This window comes from Paroedura picta, chromosome 12 (assembly GCF_049243985.1).
Source record: "Paroedura picta isolate Pp20150507F chromosome 12, Ppicta_v3.0, whole genome shotgun sequence".
NCBI classification, from domain to species: domain Eukaryota; kingdom Metazoa; phylum Chordata; class Lepidosauria; order Squamata; family Gekkonidae; genus Paroedura; species Paroedura picta.
Genome location: NC_135380.1, coordinates 16,940,125 through 16,960,679, shown reverse-complemented (window position 1 = coordinate 16,960,679; position 20,555 = coordinate 16,940,125). Strand labels below are relative to the sequence as shown.

At 46.7% G+C, this 20,555-nt stretch overlaps 1 protein-coding gene across 1 annotated transcript; it reads right to left on the bottom strand.

Moving 5' to 3' along the window:
* Positions 1-8,126: 8,126 nt before the first annotated feature.
* Positions 8,127-20,023, bottom strand: LOC143821441 (uncharacterized). The gene is made up of 2 exons (XM_077305390.1): positions 19,512-20,023; positions 8,127-12,691 (listed from the first exon to the last, which is right to left on the bottom strand). The coding sequence occupies exons 1-2, from the start codon at positions 20,012-20,014 to the stop codon at positions 10,567-10,569; spliced, it is 2,628 nt and encodes an 875-aa protein (XP_077161505.1). The 5' UTR covers positions 20,015-20,023; the 3' UTR covers positions 8,127-10,566.
* Between the last annotated feature and the right edge of the window lie 532 nt (positions 20,024-20,555).

Sequence of the window (20,555 nt, the reverse complement as noted above, 5' to 3'; positions counted from 1 at the left end):
ATCCTGGGTAAGTAAAAACGGGGAAGTTAATCATTGTCCAGGATCACAGCCTTCCCTGATGCCAGGGTTGCCAAACCCCAAGTGGGGCCTGGAGATCTCCCATAGTTACAACTGATCTCCAAGTAGTACTTATCAATTTCCCTGGAAGTCTGAAAAAGAGTCTGTGGATTCAATGACACTGTGCCCTACTGAGTTCCCGTCCCTCCCCCAACTCCACCCACACCAGAGGTGTAGGATGCTGTGGAATCCATCCTCCAAAGCATCCATTTTCTCCAGGGGAACTGATCTCTGTTGCCTGGAGATGAGCTGTAAAACTGGGGGATCTCCAGGTCCCACATGGTGACTGGCATCCCTACTTCTTATTGTTCCATTTTTTAATTATTTTTATTTCGTAAGCTGTTGGATAAAGTACTCATTCACCCAACATATCATTGACTTAGATACGGTGATGACTGCTCCTTCAAATTGTTTTGAGAGGGCATTCAGGGGGGTAGGCTTGTTGGAGGCTATGAACCATATTGAACAAATGTCAGTTCCATATTTTCAGTTTACTTCTCAATTCCAGTTGCTATGGACTTCATGCCAAAGCTATATGTCATTGGCCTTTTGAGAAATCCAGTTGGCCACTGTGGGAAACAGGATGCTGGACTATATGGGCCATTCGTCCAACCCAGTAGAGTTCCTCTTATGTTCTTATGAGACCTTTTTAGCACACCAACCATACATAACAGGAGTGTGGACCACATACAATCTACCCAATATGCGGGGTCACCTTTTTGTGTGAATCAAGCAATGTGTGTATTCTCCAGCTTTGGTTCACATGAACAAAACTCATGCTACCAAAGTGACCCAAAACGGTAACCATGCCTATCCAGAGCATGATGGATCGCAGACAGTCCCTTTATATGTCATTGGCACACCAGAAGTGGATGTCTGAAAGGAGCTTCTGTGAGCAAAATTCAACCTCTGTGGTCTTGAAGCAGAAGGAACAAAGGCCTCCAATTCATTTCTTTGTGGAGGAATCCAGCTACTCATTGGAAGGAGCCCAGATCTTGTCACTCCCACTACCCTGAATCCAAGCAGAACTTGAAGGATGAGAAAATTAGAAGCAAGAACAGACTAGAAATCTTGGACAAGGAGCACTAGAGAGGACTCTAGCATAGTGGACAAGCTTAGGTGCCATCTTTCCTAAAATATGAGACCGTCTGACTGGATAGACCAGGGGTAGTCAAAATGCGGCCCTCCAGATGTCCATGGACTACAATTCCCAGAAGCCCCTGCCAGCGAATGCTGAGTAAGGACTGAATGTGGGGCTTTCAGCCTGCAGAGCGGGTTTTCTTCTGGGGTCTACTGCCCGTCCCCAGACACAATGCTTTGCTTATGTGGCTGTTATGCAATAATAATGCCAGAAGTTAATGACGGATGACCTGAGACAAGTGCTGGAAAAGCAAGGCCCTCCAACAGAGGGTCGTTGTGCTGTTGTGGTTCCCAGTGCTCTGTGGATCAACCACTTCGCAGTTGCCAAAAGTCTGCAGGCAACATTTTATGCCTACGGAATATTTTACGCCTTTGCTGCTATACCAGTTCCTTATCTGCTGGAGCCTGTAGGGAGGTTCCCAATCCTTCCTAAGGTGGAGATAATTCCTAAGAAGAAGGAGAGAACCTGCCAGGGAATAATTACTGCTGATGATATAATTCCTAAGATGCAAGTGAGAACCTGTCAGGAAATAATTGCAAAACAATCTTATACAAGCATATAAATGCGAGGGCCATTCTCCATGCACAGCCTTGAAATCTCTCTAATTTCCCTCACCAGAGTTAGCAACCCTATGGCCACCTGTCGTTTAAATTTAGGTTGTGACAGCTTTTACTTTTGCTTTTTTGGAAAAAGAATGTTTCATTAATTTAAAAAAATCTTTAGGGGACAGGTTCCTAACCAGCCTCTTCACACACACACACACACACACACACACACACACACAAAGTGGTTTAATTTACAGGTCTGGATTTTTAAGATCACCGCCTCTTACGAAAGGCAATTAATATTGCATTCTAAGTTCTCCCCTTTGTTTAAATTAATGAAGACCAATCGAGAAAGAGCTCCATATTATCACTTCAGAAAAAAAAAATCTCAGCTTTGCCACTTTGCTATTCTAGACCATTCTATTGGCATTTCTAACTGGAAGGTTTGCCGAGATTCCAAATTATGCCTCTGTTTATATGTTATCCCAGTTCCAGAAGATATACAACATTATGTACTATTCTGCCCTTTCCCCAAAGAACCAAGAGCAACATTTCTCGACCGGATCCTACCCAATTTTCCCTCCTTTTCTTGAAAAACTCTCATTTCTGCTATCTGATGATGATCCCTCTAAAACTAATAGAGTTGCATTTTTTGCTCTGGCTGCTAAGAGTCAAGCAAGAAAAAGTTTTGAAATCAAAGCGCAGGTATACCAGCTTCATTAAACCGTGGGGTTCTTGTTGGTCTCACACTGCTTTATTACAAGAAAATATGTCTCCAGTATCTTTGTTTTAATCCAAATGTTGTATTTTATATTGCATATTTTGTATTTATTCTGTACTGTTAGTTTTATATTGTGCCTGTCTATGGCCATAAACAATAAATTTAACTCACAAAGTGGCAGGGCTCCAAATTCAATCTGCTTTACCTGCCCAGTTCGAGATTTCCTCCCACCCCCACCCCCAGCTTCATTATGCCCCTCTTTGCCCATAAGTGATCCTAGGAAAAATCTCTCTTTAGCTTCTCTCACTGCGAACCAGATAAGAAGTTATTTATTTGAGAAACATCCATTCTTCAAGCTTTACAAATACAGCTGTTTAACTTTTTATATCCCTGGCACATTAGCCATTTATAGAGAATCAAATATGCGGAGGCACTTTGGTGTGGCTAAGCTTCAGCCAGCTTAGAGAAAAACACAGATTCTCCATTCACTGCATTGAAGCTTGAATTGGAATTAGGGCAGCCCCATCTAGCCAGGAAGGCCGGCTGCAGCTATGAGCCTCGCCCTTTACAGAGCTGTGAGTTAGCAAAGGAAAAACAAATAATTAAAAATGCAGCAAGTAGCACAACATGAAGATGCTGCTTTCCTCTCTGATAGAACCTGTAGATATTTTGCAAAGAAAAGCAGAAACATGCCTGAAAGAACAGGGTGGCAGGGAGAATCTCAGTTTCTCATCCTTTCCCCGCCTCCAAAATGTCATCCTTTCCATGCCCTCCTTTTTGATTTGAGGAAATCCCCCCTGCTAGGCAGATTAGAAGTCTGATTCACCACATCTGATCAGAGAACAAAGGTTGCATTTAACCCTCTGGGTACCATGATGCAGAACTGCACTGTTTGCTTTGCTTAAAAAAAAAAAATGTTTCCCAGCTGTAGAAGACAACCCTTGCCCAAGAGCCCAGATCAGAATGCTTAAATTTTGGCTTTTCAAACAAACACCTGTGTTAATGGCGCTCCTATGGAAAAGAAAATAGAAATCAAGATATCATTTGGATGCTTCCCTGTTGCTTTAATTCCTTATTCTCCCCCACAAACCCACACACACACAGCATAGAGATTTAAAGATCTTATGTCATAATAGATCAGTTTGCACATGCACTGCAAGCATGCAAAGAGAAATGCAGAGCCCATGGCAGGAGGCCAGTGGGAGGAAACAAAGAACAGGCAAAGGAAAGTAGCTAGGGTTTGTTTTTGTTTTTTTCAGCCTGAGTCTGTAGCTACTTTAATAAGCATTTAGAACCGCAAGAATTAGCAGATGAAGCTTTTAAAGAGTGTGGAGATATGGAAGCACTCTCATCAGCTGAATGCAGAATCTGCTGTTAAGGATACGGCAAGGGAGGCCATTTGAAAAACAGACAAGCTTAAAAGCCACTAGACTGGCTGCAGCAGAGGAGTTCCAGGTCCAGAAACAGCACTTTATCCATCTTCCTGGCTCTATGGAATGGAATGGGGTCCCCTAAATACATCATGCAAAGTCCTTGTCTGACTTTGTGCTGCCCATGGTCCCATTGACCAAATATGCTCTGCAAGTTTTGTGCTTGAACCTATTCCAGGGTCATGGGGATCCAAACATCTGCCCCCGACCTAAAGTTCCTCAAGAAAAGAACAATTTGGGATACACATTAATCCATTAAGTGCTCATGTTGATAATAAACATAATAAACATATTTCCATTTGCTGAATCAGACTTCTGATCTGCTAGCTTACCATTGTCTGCTGTGATCAGTGGCAGCTTTCCAAACACTTAGGCACAGAAAGATTATTCCCAGCCTGGACTCCCTGTCATCCTGTAACTGGTGATACCAAGGACTGAACCTATGACCTTTGGTGTGCAAGGCCTCTTCCACGGAGCCACTGCCCCTCCTCAAGCAAAAGGCTCAGATGATACTGCTGCTAACCTGCCAGAAGCCAGTGACAGATGCAATTAGACAGGTGCGAGAGAAGCAAACCCCTCCTAGCTGGATTCTCAGCTCTGTATTTATCAACCTGTGGGCAGGTGACATTGTATACTTGCCACTTAAGCACTGGGGATGGGGTTGTTACCAAACATCCCTATGGTGGAGATAATTCCTAAGAAGAAAGTGAGAATGGAAGGGCCAGTGAATAACTAACACTCATCTTGTTTAGCATGAGGACAGATGCATGTGACTGTCTTAGTCCCAGGCAAATGCGTCAAAAATAGAATGTAGAAGCTTTTGAATCAAAGCCAGCAGGGAGGGACTGTGATATATTTGCAACTCAAACAGTGCCCAGCAAAAACCTGGCAGTAATAGTCCTTCTAGCCCAGAATTCTGTCTCACACAACAGCCAACAACACATCATAGAGGCTGAGGCCTTTACTTAATGTTTACTTAATGTTGCTCTGTGGCTCTGGAGTTCAGATTATCAGCGCCCCCAAATATCCCTTTAGGAACCACGGCTAGTAGCCACTGACCGACCTGTCCTCTATGCATCTATCTAATCCCCTTTTGGAGCTGTTTATTCTCTATGGCCATCACCACACCCTCTGGCAGCAAATTCCACATTCTAATCACTCTCTCTGTAAACCAGTATTTCCCAGTTTGGTGTAGTGGTTAGGAGTGCGGACTTCTAATCTGGCATGCTGGGTTCGATTCTGCTCTACCCCACATGCAGCCAGCTGGGTGACCTTGGGCTTGCCACAGCACTGATAAAACTGTTCTGACCAAACAGTGATATCAGCGCTCTCTCAGCCTCACCCACCTCACAGGGTGTCTGTTGTGGGGAGAGGAAAGGGAAGGCGACTGTAAGCCGCTTTGAGACTCCTTCATGGAGAGAAAAGCAGAGCATGAGAACTAACTCTTCTTCTTCTTCTTCTTCTCCTTCGCCCATCCCAAACAGTTAAGCAATGTTTTAAACTTCTCTTCACCTCTGCCCCTATACTGATTTATTTAAGGTGAGTGATGCTTTATTCTCTATGCAACAGGCTTGTGAAAAACACGGGGATGTCAACAAACTCTTCACAGCAGGGGAGTGAGTTCAATCCGAAGGAAACATGCACTCAAAAGAACTCCTATCTCTGCCTAAAAAGTATATCTGAAACATTCCAAGGAATTAGGCTGAGATTCATCATGGAGGGGTACCAAAAAACAGGGACTCTGGGGCTGTGTGTTGCCGCCATTTTAAAAACCTTGGCAGCCTCCCCTGCTTTCCAAATTCAGAACTGTGACAGGCCAGACCTCTAGTGGTTTCTCCACTGCGTTCTGGAACAAAACCAAACCTATCTGCCACTGCTTGGTTCCAAGGCCGCCAAGGCTTTTGGTTTCATCAGCCTCCTGCTAGGAAAGAAGCAAAGGGTTTTCCCAAGCAGGTGTGTTTGGCCCCTTCATAAATACACACACACACCCATCAAGAAGCAGCTCTTCCTTGGGGCTAAGGGATGTGGCTGCTTCTTTGACTTCAGCTGCCTTGTGGGTTGCCAAAAGGCCACTGCTAGAGGCATCCTTTGGTGCCTGCCCAGACAGCACCTCATGACCTGAGCCTTCTGCTTAAGTGTTTGCTTCTTGCTATGGGTTTATCACTTTCACATACCTTGCCTTCTGCCCTCTTTCTTTGACCTCATTGGCTGGCTGGCCTTTCTTTAGTGGGATCATTCCTGCTGACAACTGTACTTGAGGCAAAACCAGACAAGAGCCGGCCCAGGCTCCTATCTATGAATGGGGCTACTAGCATTTTGAACTTTTGCTGTTAAAATGTGAGCACCCTCCTCCTTAAAGCCAGCATGAAGAAATGGTTAAGGACAGTAGGCCAGGGGTAGTCAACCTGTAGTCCTCCAGATGTCTACGGACTATGATTCCCATGATCCCCTGCCAGGAAATGCTGGCAGGGGCTCATGGGAATTGTAGTCCATGGACATCTGGAGGACCACAGGTTGACTACCCCTGCAGTAAACTGTAGTCTGGAGAACTGGGCTTGATTCCCCACTTGACCACACGAAGAAGAGTTGGTCCTTCTATGTCGCTTTTCCCCACCTGAAGGAGTCTCAAAGCGGCTTACAGTCGCCTGCCCTTCCTCTCCCCACAACAGACACCTTGTGAGGTGGGTGAGGCTGAGAGAGCCCTGATATCACTACTTGGTCAGAACAGCCTTATCAGTGCCATGGCGAGCCCAAGGTCACCCAGCTGGCTGCATGTGGCTACAGAATCGAACTCGTCCACACTCCTAACCACGACACCAAACTGGCCCCAGCCTGTGGGGTGACCCTGGGCCAGTCAGAGTTCTCTCAGGGTATTCTCAGCCTCGCCTGCTTCACAAGATGCCAGTTATGTGAGCTACTTTAAGTCCCCTTAGGGTAGAGAAAAGTGCGGGGGGGGGGCAGTTCTTCTTCTCTTCTTAAAGATGAATGGTAGTGAATGCCTTGTTATGGCCCAGTTCCATTTTAAAGGGGAGGGTTATGCCTCAGGACTCACACCTGCAAGGGCCACATGCAAACAGTATTACGTGCCAGGGTTTGAACTCATCCGATCCTTTTCTTCCGAATGCAGAAACACCGAGCATTAAAAATAAAGCTCTCAGAAACAGATATCATGTTGGTATTTTTTATTTGTTCTGCACTTCATTGGGCTATTTATGTATTGAGTGTCAGTAATCTGCATTTATTCTCTTGTTGTCCAGCTGCAGGCATGCATTCAGCTTTTCAGTAAGATGAAAATCTTTTTATCTTATATATATATATATTCCTTTTATTTATTTATAATTTAATTTCTAGATGGCCTCTCCCCAATGACAGGCTTGGGGCATTTTACTACCGCTATGTACATTAGAAAAAAACATAATAAAATACAGTTTATTCCATTGCCATTACAGTATAGCTGGCAATTTCAGGATCATGGTGATGGTAAAGCTACCTCCTGCAGGAGAAACCTGATAGAGGAAGGAGAGGAATGTGGAAAGGAGAGGAGGGAAGCCCATTGGATGTCTAGGTCATCCTAGCTGCAACCATAGGCAGAGTTCTGTTGTATACGCCCTGTGGAACCATGACAATTTTAGAACATTCAGAAAAGTCTAGCAACGCCCCTTTTCTCTTTTCCATGAGTATATCAAGTGGTCGTATCTCATTCCTGAGTAATCCATGAGCCAAGACACTTTACGGGGGGTGTATTTTAAAGAAAAGAGAACTTTTAAAAGAGAGGGTGGATAGCCATCTGATGGAGAGGCTGATTCTGTGAAGGTTCAAGGGGGTGGCAGGTGACAGTGGATGAGCGATAGGATTGTGAGTGTCCTGCATTGTGCGGGGGGAGGGGGGTTGGACTAGATGACCCAGGAGGTCACTTCAAACTCTATTATGCTACTGCTCTGGTGCTATCCCTCTGATGTGTAGCTAGTCTTAGGGATTCCTCCTTTTGACCTCTAACACCTTCTCTTCACCCAACACTACATCTTGACAATATGACAGCAGGACGTGCTTTCTTGTCTCTCCATCCATCCTAGTTAGTTGAAACAGATTATAATCCTCTCTTCTCTATCCTGTCCTTTCAAAAAAGGACTCATATTAGTTTGCCAAGATAGAGGCCCTGTTTGTTTGTTTTTTGTTCCTTGCCAAAACACCCAAACCAGTTAAACATTCTGCTAATCCCATAAATCCAACAGTTTCAACATCATATCCTTTAATGTTAGGGTACATTTGCTTCATTGACATGGAATGTTGCCGCTGTAGAACATCTTCCTTCCTCCAGGGGAAAATTCATCACTTGTTTATTTATTTAGTACATTTGCAGTATCCCAGGGTCCCATTAACCTCATTTTGCAACAAGGCAAGGACTGCAAATGGGGAAGTGGGGAAAGAGAAGTGCATTTGGCTCTTCAATAACATAATATCCTGGGTAATAGATCCATTTTAAGGATGGAATTTCTTCCCACTATAAGGATTTCAGATAAGCCGTTTCGGAAGGTCTAACCATGACCTGAAGAACTTTCCCATGAGTGTGCCCAGGGACATCGCACTCCACTCCTTGGGCCATGGACTTCAATGGAGGGATGCGCATTTATTCTCCTGTTGTTCATACTGTGGACCGAACCGGCTTGGTTCCTTTTTTCCTCAGCCTCCCTCCCACAGGAGGCTGAGCAGAGGGCAGGATGGGGGGGGGGGAGACATTTCCCTCAGCCAATAGCACTAATAAGTGAATACTGGCTGTGTTCAAGATCCTGATAGTTCAGAACCCTGCTCATCTGAGATCCAAACCCCACTGCAGACCTAAGGATCCTGCAGACTGAGGGTGATCTGCACTTTGCTTGTGGATCCAGAATTCTTTTTTTGCTTATCTGAAAGGCAGGCTAAACATTCATTTACCAGCTGTGTCTTTAAAAGGTCCTGTCCTTATTATAGGAAGTAAACTTCATTACAGTGAAATGCATTGTGGGGTTTTAATGATTCCACAATGTTTATTTCATATTTCTCCCTGTTCTAGTGACAACTGATATATAAAAATTCTAGTGATCTGGCATAGTTTCATCATCATATGCTTTAATGGAAGTGTGTGTTCTCTTGATTTACATAGAAATTGGATCCGCTTTAGAACATCTTCCTTCATCCAGTGTAAGATTCATCACTTAGCATTGAGCACAAAGAACATTTCTTTGTTTAGTGCATTTGTATCTGAGTATCTATAACTGAATTTTGCCACAATATAAAGACTGCAAATGGGGAAGGGAGGAGAGAGACATGAATTTATCTTCCACTGAAATAACAATCTGAGCCATAGATTCAGTTTAATGATTGAATTTCTTCACACCCATACATTTAGATCAGTTCATTTTAGACGGGGACAACAATGTCCCCGTGAACTTTCTCACAAGCACGTGGCCATATCTTGTTCCTGAGGAAACCATGAATAAAGTTATTTAAGTGAACTGTTGTTCGATGGAAAGAGAACTATGGGGGTATGTGTGTTCTCAGTGTGGAGCTAGTTCATGCATCCTGCTGTAGCCGTCTTTCACATGAGGAGCATAAAAGAAGAAGAAAAAGAAGAGTTGGTTCTTATATGCCGCTTTTCCCTACCCGAAGGAGGCTCAAAGCGGCTTACAGTCGCTTTCCCTTTCCTCTCCCCACAACAGACACCCTGTGAGGTGGGTGAGGCTGAGAGAGCCCTGATATCACTGCTCGGTCAGAACAGCTTTATCAGTGCCGTGAACAGCCCAAGGTCACCCAGCTGGCTGCATGTGGGGAAGCGGGGAATCAAACCTGGCTTGCCAGATTGGAAGTCCGCACTCCTAACCACTACACCAAGCACAGGTCATTTTCATTTCTTGTCCTGCCACACTTATTACATAATGGAAGGTTGTCAAGCAAGTTTAGATTTGGAGATCCTTTCCATGATATTCATCACATCTGCCCTTCCTTACAATGCACATGGCTTCTCTTCATCTCCATTTTATCCTCACAACAACCTGTGAGGTAGGTCAGGCTGAGAGAAAATGGCTGATTCAAGATCACCCAAGGCAGTAAGAACTTCAGCCTGACTCTCTCAAGGTCTATCCTGACCCTATAGCCATGGTGCTACGCCAGCTGCCTTAGAATCAGACCTTTGACTAAAGTAACATAGAGAACAGAATTGTAAGAACACCTTGATGTTGTAATTGGGGCTGACCTATAAATTATTTGTGTTTCAGGATGGGAGTCCTTATATTTTCATGCTTAAGTGATATTTATAATAGGCCCCACTGCCAATGAAAAAGGGTAGATTTTAATCTACATTACCCCCCCCCTTAATAAGTGCATAGCCTCTTCCCTAGCAAGCCTTTTTGAGTTGTGAGATGCAGAATCAGACAGCCATAAAGAAGGTGTGAGTAATCATGGCAAGCTTGTATGTTCTCTAAAATTCAACAGATAATTGCTTGCAAGGCTATGCCATCAAAACGGTGCATAAGCAAGAGTATGTTCTCCAAACACACACACAGTTTGCATCACATAGCGTTACAGGAACTACAAGGCAAGCCGTTATACAGAGTTATGTCATCACATGTGACAGGCCTTGTTCTTTCTGAACATCCGCTGGATCAACATCAACAGAGAGGCTTCACCTGGGTGACCTCAGTGTGTCAGGAAACAGAAGGCGAATGAGTTGATCCAAAGCAGGGGAAGGTTGGCCAGAAGCTTAGTAATGCCTGAATTTGGTGTTTTCTGGCCAGCCATGTTGGAGCCAGAGTGAGCTGCCGCACTTTCCAAGCGGATAACGCCAACGCCTGCAACGGTTGCATACAGAATTGCTTCCTCTTCCATACGGGACATGTGGGGCTTGGCTGTCTGAGATTTCCACGGCTCGCTCTCACCATGGCTCCAGGAAGCTCCTCCAGCAGCGCCCATCACCAACCAGTACTGTTCTGTGCACATTTTGTGGACCACTTGCTTCACCACCCTCTCCTCCATTTCATCGGCGGTTTGATTCCCGGTGGGCTCCAGAAACTTCTCCAAGGTGACGTTCATACAGTCTCCCACAAACACATCCTGCAAAACAGGCTGGCTGTACTCCAGGTAGTAAACTCGGTCCGAGTAATTATTGCGATTCTCATACCACCAGCGTTCCTCATCCGTGTTGTTAAAATGAAAGCTCATATTCGACATGGGGCTGCCTAAGAGGGGGCCAACAACAGCTCCCCTTGGGGCAACTGTCACCGTTTCTTTTGCCGCTTGCGGCGTCTCGAGCTTGGGGGTCTTCGGTTTCCACGGCTCGACACGAGAACGGCTCCAGCTACCTCCCTCTGGGGCCCCTGACACCAAGCGGTACTGCTCGGTGCACATTTCATGGACGACTCGGGTCACAACCGTGGCTTCCAGCTCATCTGGCGTCTCACTTCCGGAGGGCTCGATGTACTCCCGCACGGTGACGTTGACGCAGTCTCTCACAAACACATCCTTCACAACCGGCTGGTCATACTGTGGGTAGTAAACTTGATCAGGGTAACGATTTCGGTTTTCGTACCACCACCGTTCCTCGGCAGGGTTGTGAAAACGAAAACGCATGTTAGACATGGCGCTGCCTAAGAGGTAGCCGCCGATCGCTCCTACGGCAGCTCCTCCGAGAGCCGCTCCCGCTATGTGCTTCATCTTTGGTTTCTTAGGTTTCCACGGCTTACTGTCATAGTGGCCCCAGCTGCTTCCTCCTGTATGGCTAGGAAAGGCAGGATTTACGGGATAACCAGGCTGTCGGGGTGGCTGAGCAGGATAGTGTGGGGGGTGACCAGGGTACGGTGGGGGGTGACCCGGATATGCTGGAGGTTGGCCAGGATACGGTGGGGGGTGACCAGGGTTTTGTGGATAGTTGGGATTTTGTGGGGGATGTGCAGGATTGTGTGGGTAGCCAGGGTTTTGAGGGGGGTATACAGGGTTTTGTGGGTAACCTGGGTTTTGTGGTGGATAAGCAGGGTTTTGAGGGGGGTGAGCAGGATTGTGGGGGTAGCCAGGGTTTTGAGGGGGGTACACAGGGTTTTGTGGGTGGTTCTGTGGGTAACCTGGGTTTTGTGGTGGATAAGCAGGGTTTTGTGGGTAGTGCTGGGGGGGATGAGCTGGGTTTTGTGGGACGTATGGTGGTGGGTGAGCTGGGTTTTGTGGGGGGTGAGCAGGGTTCTGGGGGTAAGCCGGATTGTAAGGGGGGGGATTAACAGGGTTTCCTGCAGGGGAGTCAGGTTTGACTGGGGAGGAGCCTGGTTTGATGGGGACAGAATCAGGCCTGACTGGGGAGGAGCCTGGTTTGATGGGGACAGAATCAGGCCTGACTGGGGAGGAGCCTGGTTTGATGGGGACAGAATCAGGCCTGACTGGGGAGGAGCCTGGTTTGATGGGGACAGAATCAGGCCTGACTGGGGAGGAGCCTGGTTTGATGGGGACAGATTCAGGCTTGATGGGAGAGGAACCAGGTCTGCTGGGAAAGGAGGAACCAGGTTTGTTCCCACCACTGGGTCTGCTGCCACCACCACTGGGCCTGCTGCCGCCACTGGGCCTGCTGCCGCCGCTCGGCCTGCTGCCGCCACTGGGCCTGCTGCCGCCGCCACTGGGCCTGCTGCCGCCGCTCGGCCTACTACTACTGCTGGATCTGCTGCTGCTGGACCTGCTGCTGCTGCTGCTGCTGGATCTTCTGGACTGAGAATCGTCAACCAGCAGGAGGATGAACAGGACTGCTATCCAGCAGGTCCCCACCCACCTCCTCATGGTGGATAGTCTGCAAAGCAAAATAAGAAACCTTGTTTTAAAAGTGTATCAACACGACCTTTATGGATCAGGCAAGCAGCTGAGAAAGAACTTTACAAAACTGGCCCCTTCACACCAGGCAAACACTGGCTGCGTTAAGTATCATGCAGTGTCACAGGGCAAATAAATCAAAACAAAACGTAACAGTTTTGAAAAGGGACTGCCAGCATCTATTCTTACTTCTTTTAATAATGCATGGTGTATGGCAGGGGTAGTCAAACTGCGGCCCTCCAGATGTCCATGGACTACAATTCCCAGGAGCCCCCTGCCAGCGTTCGCTCAGCGTTCATGGACATCTGGAGGGCCGCAGTTTGACTACCCCTGGTGTATGGTATTACTATTGTAAAGGGGCTTATGCAAATTCACAAAAAATGTGGGTTATTAGCTAATACAGCTAATTTCTCCCCTCTCTGCCCTGTGCAGGATCACTTCACCTGTACCATGGCTTTGTAACATGTTTCCCATTTCCTTGATGCATCACTGGAAACAGGGTCTTTTTTCCGGTGGCACCCAAACAAAATACGATCGTCAGGTACTTCGGCGGGGGGTTGTCAGGCAGCAATTCTAAATGTTTTTATTCATTCAGGCTTTTGATGCCATCTAACTGCTAGTTTGTTAAACTTTTTGCTAGCTGTGATTTCGTATTTTATTCTGCTGTTTTGTTGTGATCTGGATTATTTGGAGGGGGGTGTTGGTCATAAATTGCATTAGAGGCTTATATTAGGTTAGAAAGCAGAATTACAAAGAAAACAATAAATTACTGCTGACAGGCTAGGGGCAAATTCACAGAAAGCAGGGAGAGAACATTACAGCAATACAATTTTCTGTGTTAGCCCCCTTGTGTAGTTCTATATTCAACTGAGGATAAGATATAACTATAAAAGGAATGCTAGTATTTCAAAATGCTAACCTTTCAACTGAAAAAAACAAAGAAAGAGCTACATAAAAAGTCAGGAGATAAAAGCCCACTAAACACAACATTGCAATCATGCAAAATAAAAGAACAATTTGGTTTGGCTACAAATTTATCCAGGCCTTCCTGAAGAAATCATCTGCTCCAATTCAAGCGTTTTTTTAAAAAACTGTTTTCTTAAATTTAGGACACGACAGTTACAGCCTTGAAGTATGCCAATTTGTTTCTTTAGAACAAAAAATGGCTCATTAAAAATCAGTAGGTGACTGGTGCCTCTCCTGGCACCCCAGAAATGGGCTAAGATTCCAAATTCCATCTCCTTGACCTGCCAATTCCCAGTAGTTCAGGGTGGATCTTCGTGAGCATCCTTATCATATTGGAATGATCCTAGAACAAATCTGTCTTTAGCTTCTTGGATTGTGAGCTGGGAAAGCGTTATTTATTTAACAGAGATTAAATTTTTCAAGCCTCTGACCCATCAGTAATTCATAGGCAATCTAATATGCAGAGGGTCTTTGGTCTGCCTGAATTTCTGCCAGTTCGGAGAAAAACACCAATTCGCCAAATGTTGCTGTGAAGCTTGAACTGGAATTAGGGCAGCCCCAGCTAGCCAGGAAGGCCAGCTGCAGCTCTGTGAGCCTTGCCCATTAAGGAGCTGTGAGTTCGCAGAGGAATAACAGATGTTTAAAAATGACGGTTGCATTTTTTTGTGGCAAAACCACCACGATTCCCACATCCTCCTTTCTATCTGGGAAGGAAACCCTCCCTGCGATTCTCTCCAAGCCCTTGATTCATCACATTAGATTAGTCAAAGCAAGGATTACGTTTAACTCTCTGGGCGCCAAAATGCAGAACTGAACTGTTCTTCACCTTAAGAAAACACCTCTCTTTCCCAGCTCTGAAAGGCAACCCTTTTGGCCCAAGAGCCAAAATCAGGATGCGTTAGTTTCTGCTTTTCAAACTCAGGCGTGAATGGAGCTCTCATTAGAAAGGGGGAAAAAGGATACAATTTTCAGGCTTCTCTGTTGCTTTAATTCATTGTTTTCCTCACCATAGAGATTTAAAGGACCCTCTTATACAACAAATCAGGTTTACAGTGTGTGCCGCAAACAGGAAACCGAGAGGAAAACGAAAGTCAAGCAACTAGATCCACAGGAGAGGATCTCTGGGTTACATATACCCATCAAAGGCATTTAATCCAACTACTCACTTTGTGCTGAGACCCACCCCCCCTCCAAAAAAAAAGTATATGTTTCAAAGTCCTTGTGTCTCCTGTGTGTTTGCCCCAGTCCTATCAACCGGATGTATTCTGGAAGTTCTGTGCTTGTGATATAATAGCCAGATGCACTAATCCGTTCTCCCTAGAAGTTGCCAACTGTGGCTTGGGACGCTGACTTGGAGCCTTTTGTGCAGGGAGTGCTGAGTTTGGGGAGGGATGGAAATGTGAAGGGTTGATAATGCTACAGAGTGAACCCTTAGATGCTGCCACTTCCTCCAGCAGGCACAAATTCCAGGTCCCACCTGGAGGGTAGGAACACCACTCCCCAACCTCAAATAGCCATCTGTCCCTCTCAGGAAACTTACATGTTGCTCCCAAGGGGACACATGGTGGTTACTGAGCTGTTTCAGAGTGAGAAAATGAAGTAAGAGGAAAAGCTCAAGCCTCTTCTCCGTGTGTGTCATACCCCCAATCCAAATAAGGCCCACACACACCTGGGAATTAAGTTCTGAATGCTGAATTCCCAGTGTCAATTCCAATTTACTGCTTGTGCTTGTCTGCTAAAGTGCCAGGCAACTTCTACGCTAAATGTAGGGAGTTGTACTGAGTCTGGTCTGCTAGCCCAGCACCACCTGTGGTGATCAATGGTGGCTCTCCAAAGTATCAAGGCAGAGAGATTTCTCTCCTCCAGCATCTACTACTTCTTTAACTGAGGATACCAGAGGGATTGAACTTAGGACCTTTTGCATTGCAAAGTGGAACCTGTTCTTCTGAGCTACTTCAAGACTAAGGTTCACCTGCGGTTGCTATTATCATGCTAAAAGTCAAGGACAGATACAATAAGAAATGTACTGGAAGAGGATCCCACCGAGGATTCTCAAGCATCTTGCTTCCCAGTGCCATACTGGTCAGCCACTTAGTTCCGAAAGAGCTGCAGACTAGTTATGATCTATGCCCCAGATGCTCCACCAAGAACTTGTCTGTTGCGTTGCAATCAGATACCTAAAAAAGAAAATGGGGATCTGCCTGTCAATAATTGAGGCCTGTCTTGTATAATCAGAGGGCAGATGCATCTGACTAATTTACTCCCAGGCAAATGCTTCAAAAATAGACTGTAGAAGCTTCGGCATGAAAGAGAACAGAGTGAGACTGTGTCAAATCTGCATCTCGAAAGGTGGTGCTCAGAAAACAGCTGGCAGGAAAACAATGCTTTAGACCTCTATCTGCCTCCCCTCTTCTATTGCTTTACTTATAGCATCAGTTGATAGAGATTTTAAGATTATTCATGGCGTGGAGGAAAGGAGACAGGGAGAGCTTCCAGATATCTCACCCAATTCTCCCTTGTACTACAGCCCCCAGCCAAGAAGGCTTTGATGCATGTCTATCTCATGATTCTCAACACAGGCCTTTAGTGTGGTCAACTAAGACACCCCTGTCTTTTTTCACCAGACGACCAGCTGATGGGATTCAACCCCTTCTCTCCCTTTCACTACTAGGTGTGTCCGCTTCTTTGTTTTCCACATTCCTTTGCCAGTAAAGAGGCAAAAGCATTCCCAAATCAATGTGTTCTGATTTCCTGCCCACACAGGCCGCTAAGGGGTGTGGCTGTTTTCTTCATGCACATCTGCCCAACTGAAGGAGATCCCTTTTAGGCTGTGGAAGGCCCTGTCCCAGAGGTACCTGTTTGGACAGCGCTGGTCTCCTCTAATGGCACTGAGCCCTGCAAAATTCAAGCAATAGTGCACTATAGTAGGCCCCTGGTGACACAGTCTCTGTCCCCCCACCTTGCAATACATCACCTTCTTTTGACCACAGGGCTGTCCACCCACTAGGGTTCGCCAGGATTTTCTCTCCTGTTGATCTTTCAAGAGCAGCATTGGCCTGTCTGACTGGCAGTCACTGTCTAGGTCAGGGGTAGTCAAACTGCGGCCCTCCAGATGTCCATGGACTACAATTCCCAGGAGCCCCTGCCAGCTGGCAGGGGCTCCTGGGAATTGTAGTCCATGGACATCTGGAGGGCCGCAGTTTGACTACCCCTGGTCTAGGTTCTCTGGCAGGGGAATTTCCCCATCAACTCCTTTGTGATTCTTTTGCCTAGAGATGTGGGGGATTGAATCTGGGTCCTTCTGCATACAAAGTAGATGTTCTGCGATTGAATCATAGTCACCATCATCAGCAGTTGTTCCAGGGCTATGCTCGCTGTGTGGCCTCCCAGGAAATACAATGTCACTTGTTGCCTTGCGCAGCATAAGTGAAACTGAACTTGCATCTGCAGGGACCTCTTCGGCCTGGCTGCCAAAGGGCACCTGGGAATGCCACAATGGCTTCAAACCACACATGGCTAGATATTGCCCTATGGCAGTCATTTGCAACTGGAGGGCTAAGTCTACACAGATCTCTGGTTACAAATGCATCTTTGTGATTGCAACAATAGCGCAATAACCACTGACATGTGACTACAATCAAATTATTTGCATGGTTGAGATTGCTGCGTCATGTTTGTATCTTCTGCTGTTCAGCTTTTCTGTCTGTGGTTGGGTGTGGTGATGTGCCAGCGGGGGACATGTCTCATCCTGTCTGCATTGGCTCCTTTCGCTTATAAATAACATCACACCACCACTGGCTTGTTGCTCCGGATCTGGTGGACAGCGGCAGCATCACCATGGCTTCTGGAGATGTTGTTCTATTCACTGTTTCTTAAAAATGTATCTTTGGCTTTCCCCCACCCTTACTATTCCCCTGCTGATAGAAAGCAGGAGAACAACCAGAGTAAATGACACCAAACTGGTGGCCATTTGTTGTTGCTGCTAGGTTCCTTCAAGTCATTTCTGACTCATGATGGCTTCATGAAGAAGGGGGGGGGGGCTTACGCTTGACTATAAGGTGGCTCCATTAGCACTACAGAGAGAGAACCTTAAGTTTTGTTTTGTTTTTTAAAGCAGCATTAGGAATCCAGTGTTCCAGAAGCAGTTTTCTCCTTTCCAGATGTGTACGATGCAAGCACTGCGCACAATGTGGGGAAGGAAACGCACTGTGTACATGCTCAGCAGCTTTTTGGAATAGCTTTCAAGCATTCTAAAATGATGACTAGCTTTTTCCTTGTGAGCTATACTAGAAAGGGAACATGCAGAAGAGACGGGTGATTTTGCAAACACTTCCTCTGCGTTTGTGTCTTCCTTTCCACAGGCATGTTTATTCAACACGGAGATTCCATTTCTGGCTGTTCTGCATCATCTTTCTAGCCCTTTAACTAATAGCCACATCACTTTTCTTGCCCATTAATAGATGGCCGCTCTTCTAGCTCATTAAGTAATAGGAGTTAATGGGCTGAAACCAACCAGCGTTTCCACTGATGACCACTCAAAAAGGCTATGCTCAGAATTATGGTATCCAAGGCATTAAAACTATGTGGAAGGGGGGGCTGTAATGGGAGGGGAACTGACTGACATTGAGTGAAAGAGACGGCTGGATCCAGCCTGATGCTTTTGTCGGGAGGAACAGATTCAAGTGTAGTAATACCGTAGAGCAGGGGTAGTCAACTTGTGGTCCTCCAGATGTTCATGGACTGCAATTCCCATGAGCCCCTGCCAGCGTTCACTGGCAGGGGCTCATGGGAATTGCTGTCCATGAACATCTGGAGGACCACAGGTTGACTACCCCTGCCGTAGAGGCCTGGCAAAATTATCTGGGTGCAAGCTAGGGGAAATGCTACGGGGCAGAAAATTAGCACCTATAGTAAGATATGAATCCTATGTTCCTATTCATTTTGGAGGGGGGGAGTTGTTTTGTGCCTACTGACTGCTTTTTGGGACTCAAGTAATAATTACCCAGAGTTTCCAGGATTATTAAACACTATTTTGTTTTGATGAAATGGAGCAAATCCTCCACAAGTCTAAGGAACTTCACTCCTACGAAAAACTAAAATGTGTTTGAAGGAGGCTGACACTTTTGATGTGGCAAACAATTAAGAATGGGTGTGTGTGTGTGTGCCAAATTAGGTTTAGGGAAATATTCTGAACGCACTGCAATTTTTTCACGAATAAAAAAGGGACGGGCTTTAAATATATATATATATATAAATTCAAACCAAAGAAAGGTGGAGGGGAGAAGCAAAATGTATAACCCAGTATCCCTTTTCTTCTGCAGCTTGTGGTCTTTTCTTTTCTCTGCCTTATCCTTTGCTCCAACGGGAGTTTCACTTTTGGCACGGAGCCCCTGGAATCCTGCCTTCCTTAGGAAAATCTGTGCCCCACCCACGACGACCAGAGCGCTTCTGTTCTGCGGGCAGCCCAATATCCCAGGCTTGCTTCCAAACGCCGGCTTTAAGAAAGCCCCACGTGTGTTTAAAATGTGCACATCACTTGTTAGGGCATCTCTGCGTCGCAGGAGCCTCAAGTGGTTTATCCGCTGGGTCATGTGACAAAATCCGCCGCCCGCAAAGCGAAAGCCAAGCCAAGGCAAGCCCCCCCCCCCGCCCCAACCACCGCTTACATTGGATCCCCGACAGACTTTCCACCAGGCAGATTTTAAGGGAAAGGGATTCCTGCCGGCTTCAGCAAGCCTTGCAAACAACCCCCAAACGACGGGCAGTGGCGGGAGCGACGTTCGGTAGCCAGAGAACAGCGACAGGCTTTGCAAAGAAACGCGCGAGCGACTTACCGTCCTTTGGCTGCTTCTAGGGGGCTTCCTCGGGGGCTTTTCCCCCCTCTTCGGGAAGGGACGTCTCGATCCCGTCGCGTGAAAGCCGGGGCTCCGGAGCTATAAAGCAGGAGGGGCGGGGCGTGTTCGGGGCCAGCCCCGACCAAGCGTTGCAAGCGGAGCGCAGACACCGTCGGAGGGAGCCTTGGCAGGGAAACGTTCCCGGGCGTCACTCCCGGACTGTGCAAGGGCGGCGGCGAGGGAGGGAGACGGGGGGAGGGAGGGAGAGGCCGGCAGCGCAGCGCATCAGCTGCAATCTGGACGGCCAGCCAGCTAGCCCGCCCGCCAGGGGCTCCGGGCACAAGCTGTACTTCCCCGGCCCATTCAGTTCCCTGGATGTTTAGATCTGTAGTTGAGAAATCCCTGGGAAACTGGGCCAGCCCCTTCGACGCTTTTGCACCCTTCGGATGTCCCTCCCTTCTCTCTCTCCTTGGACGGCAGAGCTGTTTAGTTTCTGAACACATTCAGGGGGTTATTTTTTTGTATTGGTTGCCTAGTTTTCAACAGTTGAGAGGGGGAGGGAGGACAGCTTAGGCGTCCATTGCTTAAAAAAAAAAATTGCACAAAGACCTCCGCAGCGAGAGAGCGGCCAGGGAGGCGGCTGAGCTGCTAGATGGACAAAGCGGGAGGATTTCAGGAGGAAAGTCGCGCGCGCCCGCAGGAGACCGCCTGGAGCTGGACGGATATGTTGGTCCTCCTTGCGGAATGCCTTTCACTGGGGCCGAAGGACTAATAAAAGCCACAGGGCTGACACATCTTGGGGGGGGGGGGGGGGCGGAGAAATACTTCCACAAAGCTCGACGGCATAAGCTAGGGAGCCGGTGAAGAATTTCTAGTGTCCGTTTGTTTCTTTGTTTGATTTGTTTGCATTTATATGCCGCTCTCCCAGCGGCATGTTTTCCTATAGGATTTTCCTATAGGTTAACTAGGCTTCAGCCTAGGGCCTCAAGAGGGAGCCTGTATTCCACATTTTTATAAAGGTTAGTACCAATCACAACATGCTTC

What these genes read in the sequence shown, in the direction of transcription:
- LOC143821441 (XM_077305390.1), bottom strand. Translation starts at nt 20,014, where the DNA reads ATGTGTTCAGAAACTAAACAGCTCTGCCGTCCAAGGAGAGAGAGAAGG. An exon ending in CTAGAAGCAGCCAAAGGACG is followed by an intron (nt 12,692 to 19,511) that starts GTAAGTCGCTCG and finishes TTTGCTTTGCAG; the next exon opens with ACTATCCACCATGAGGAGGT.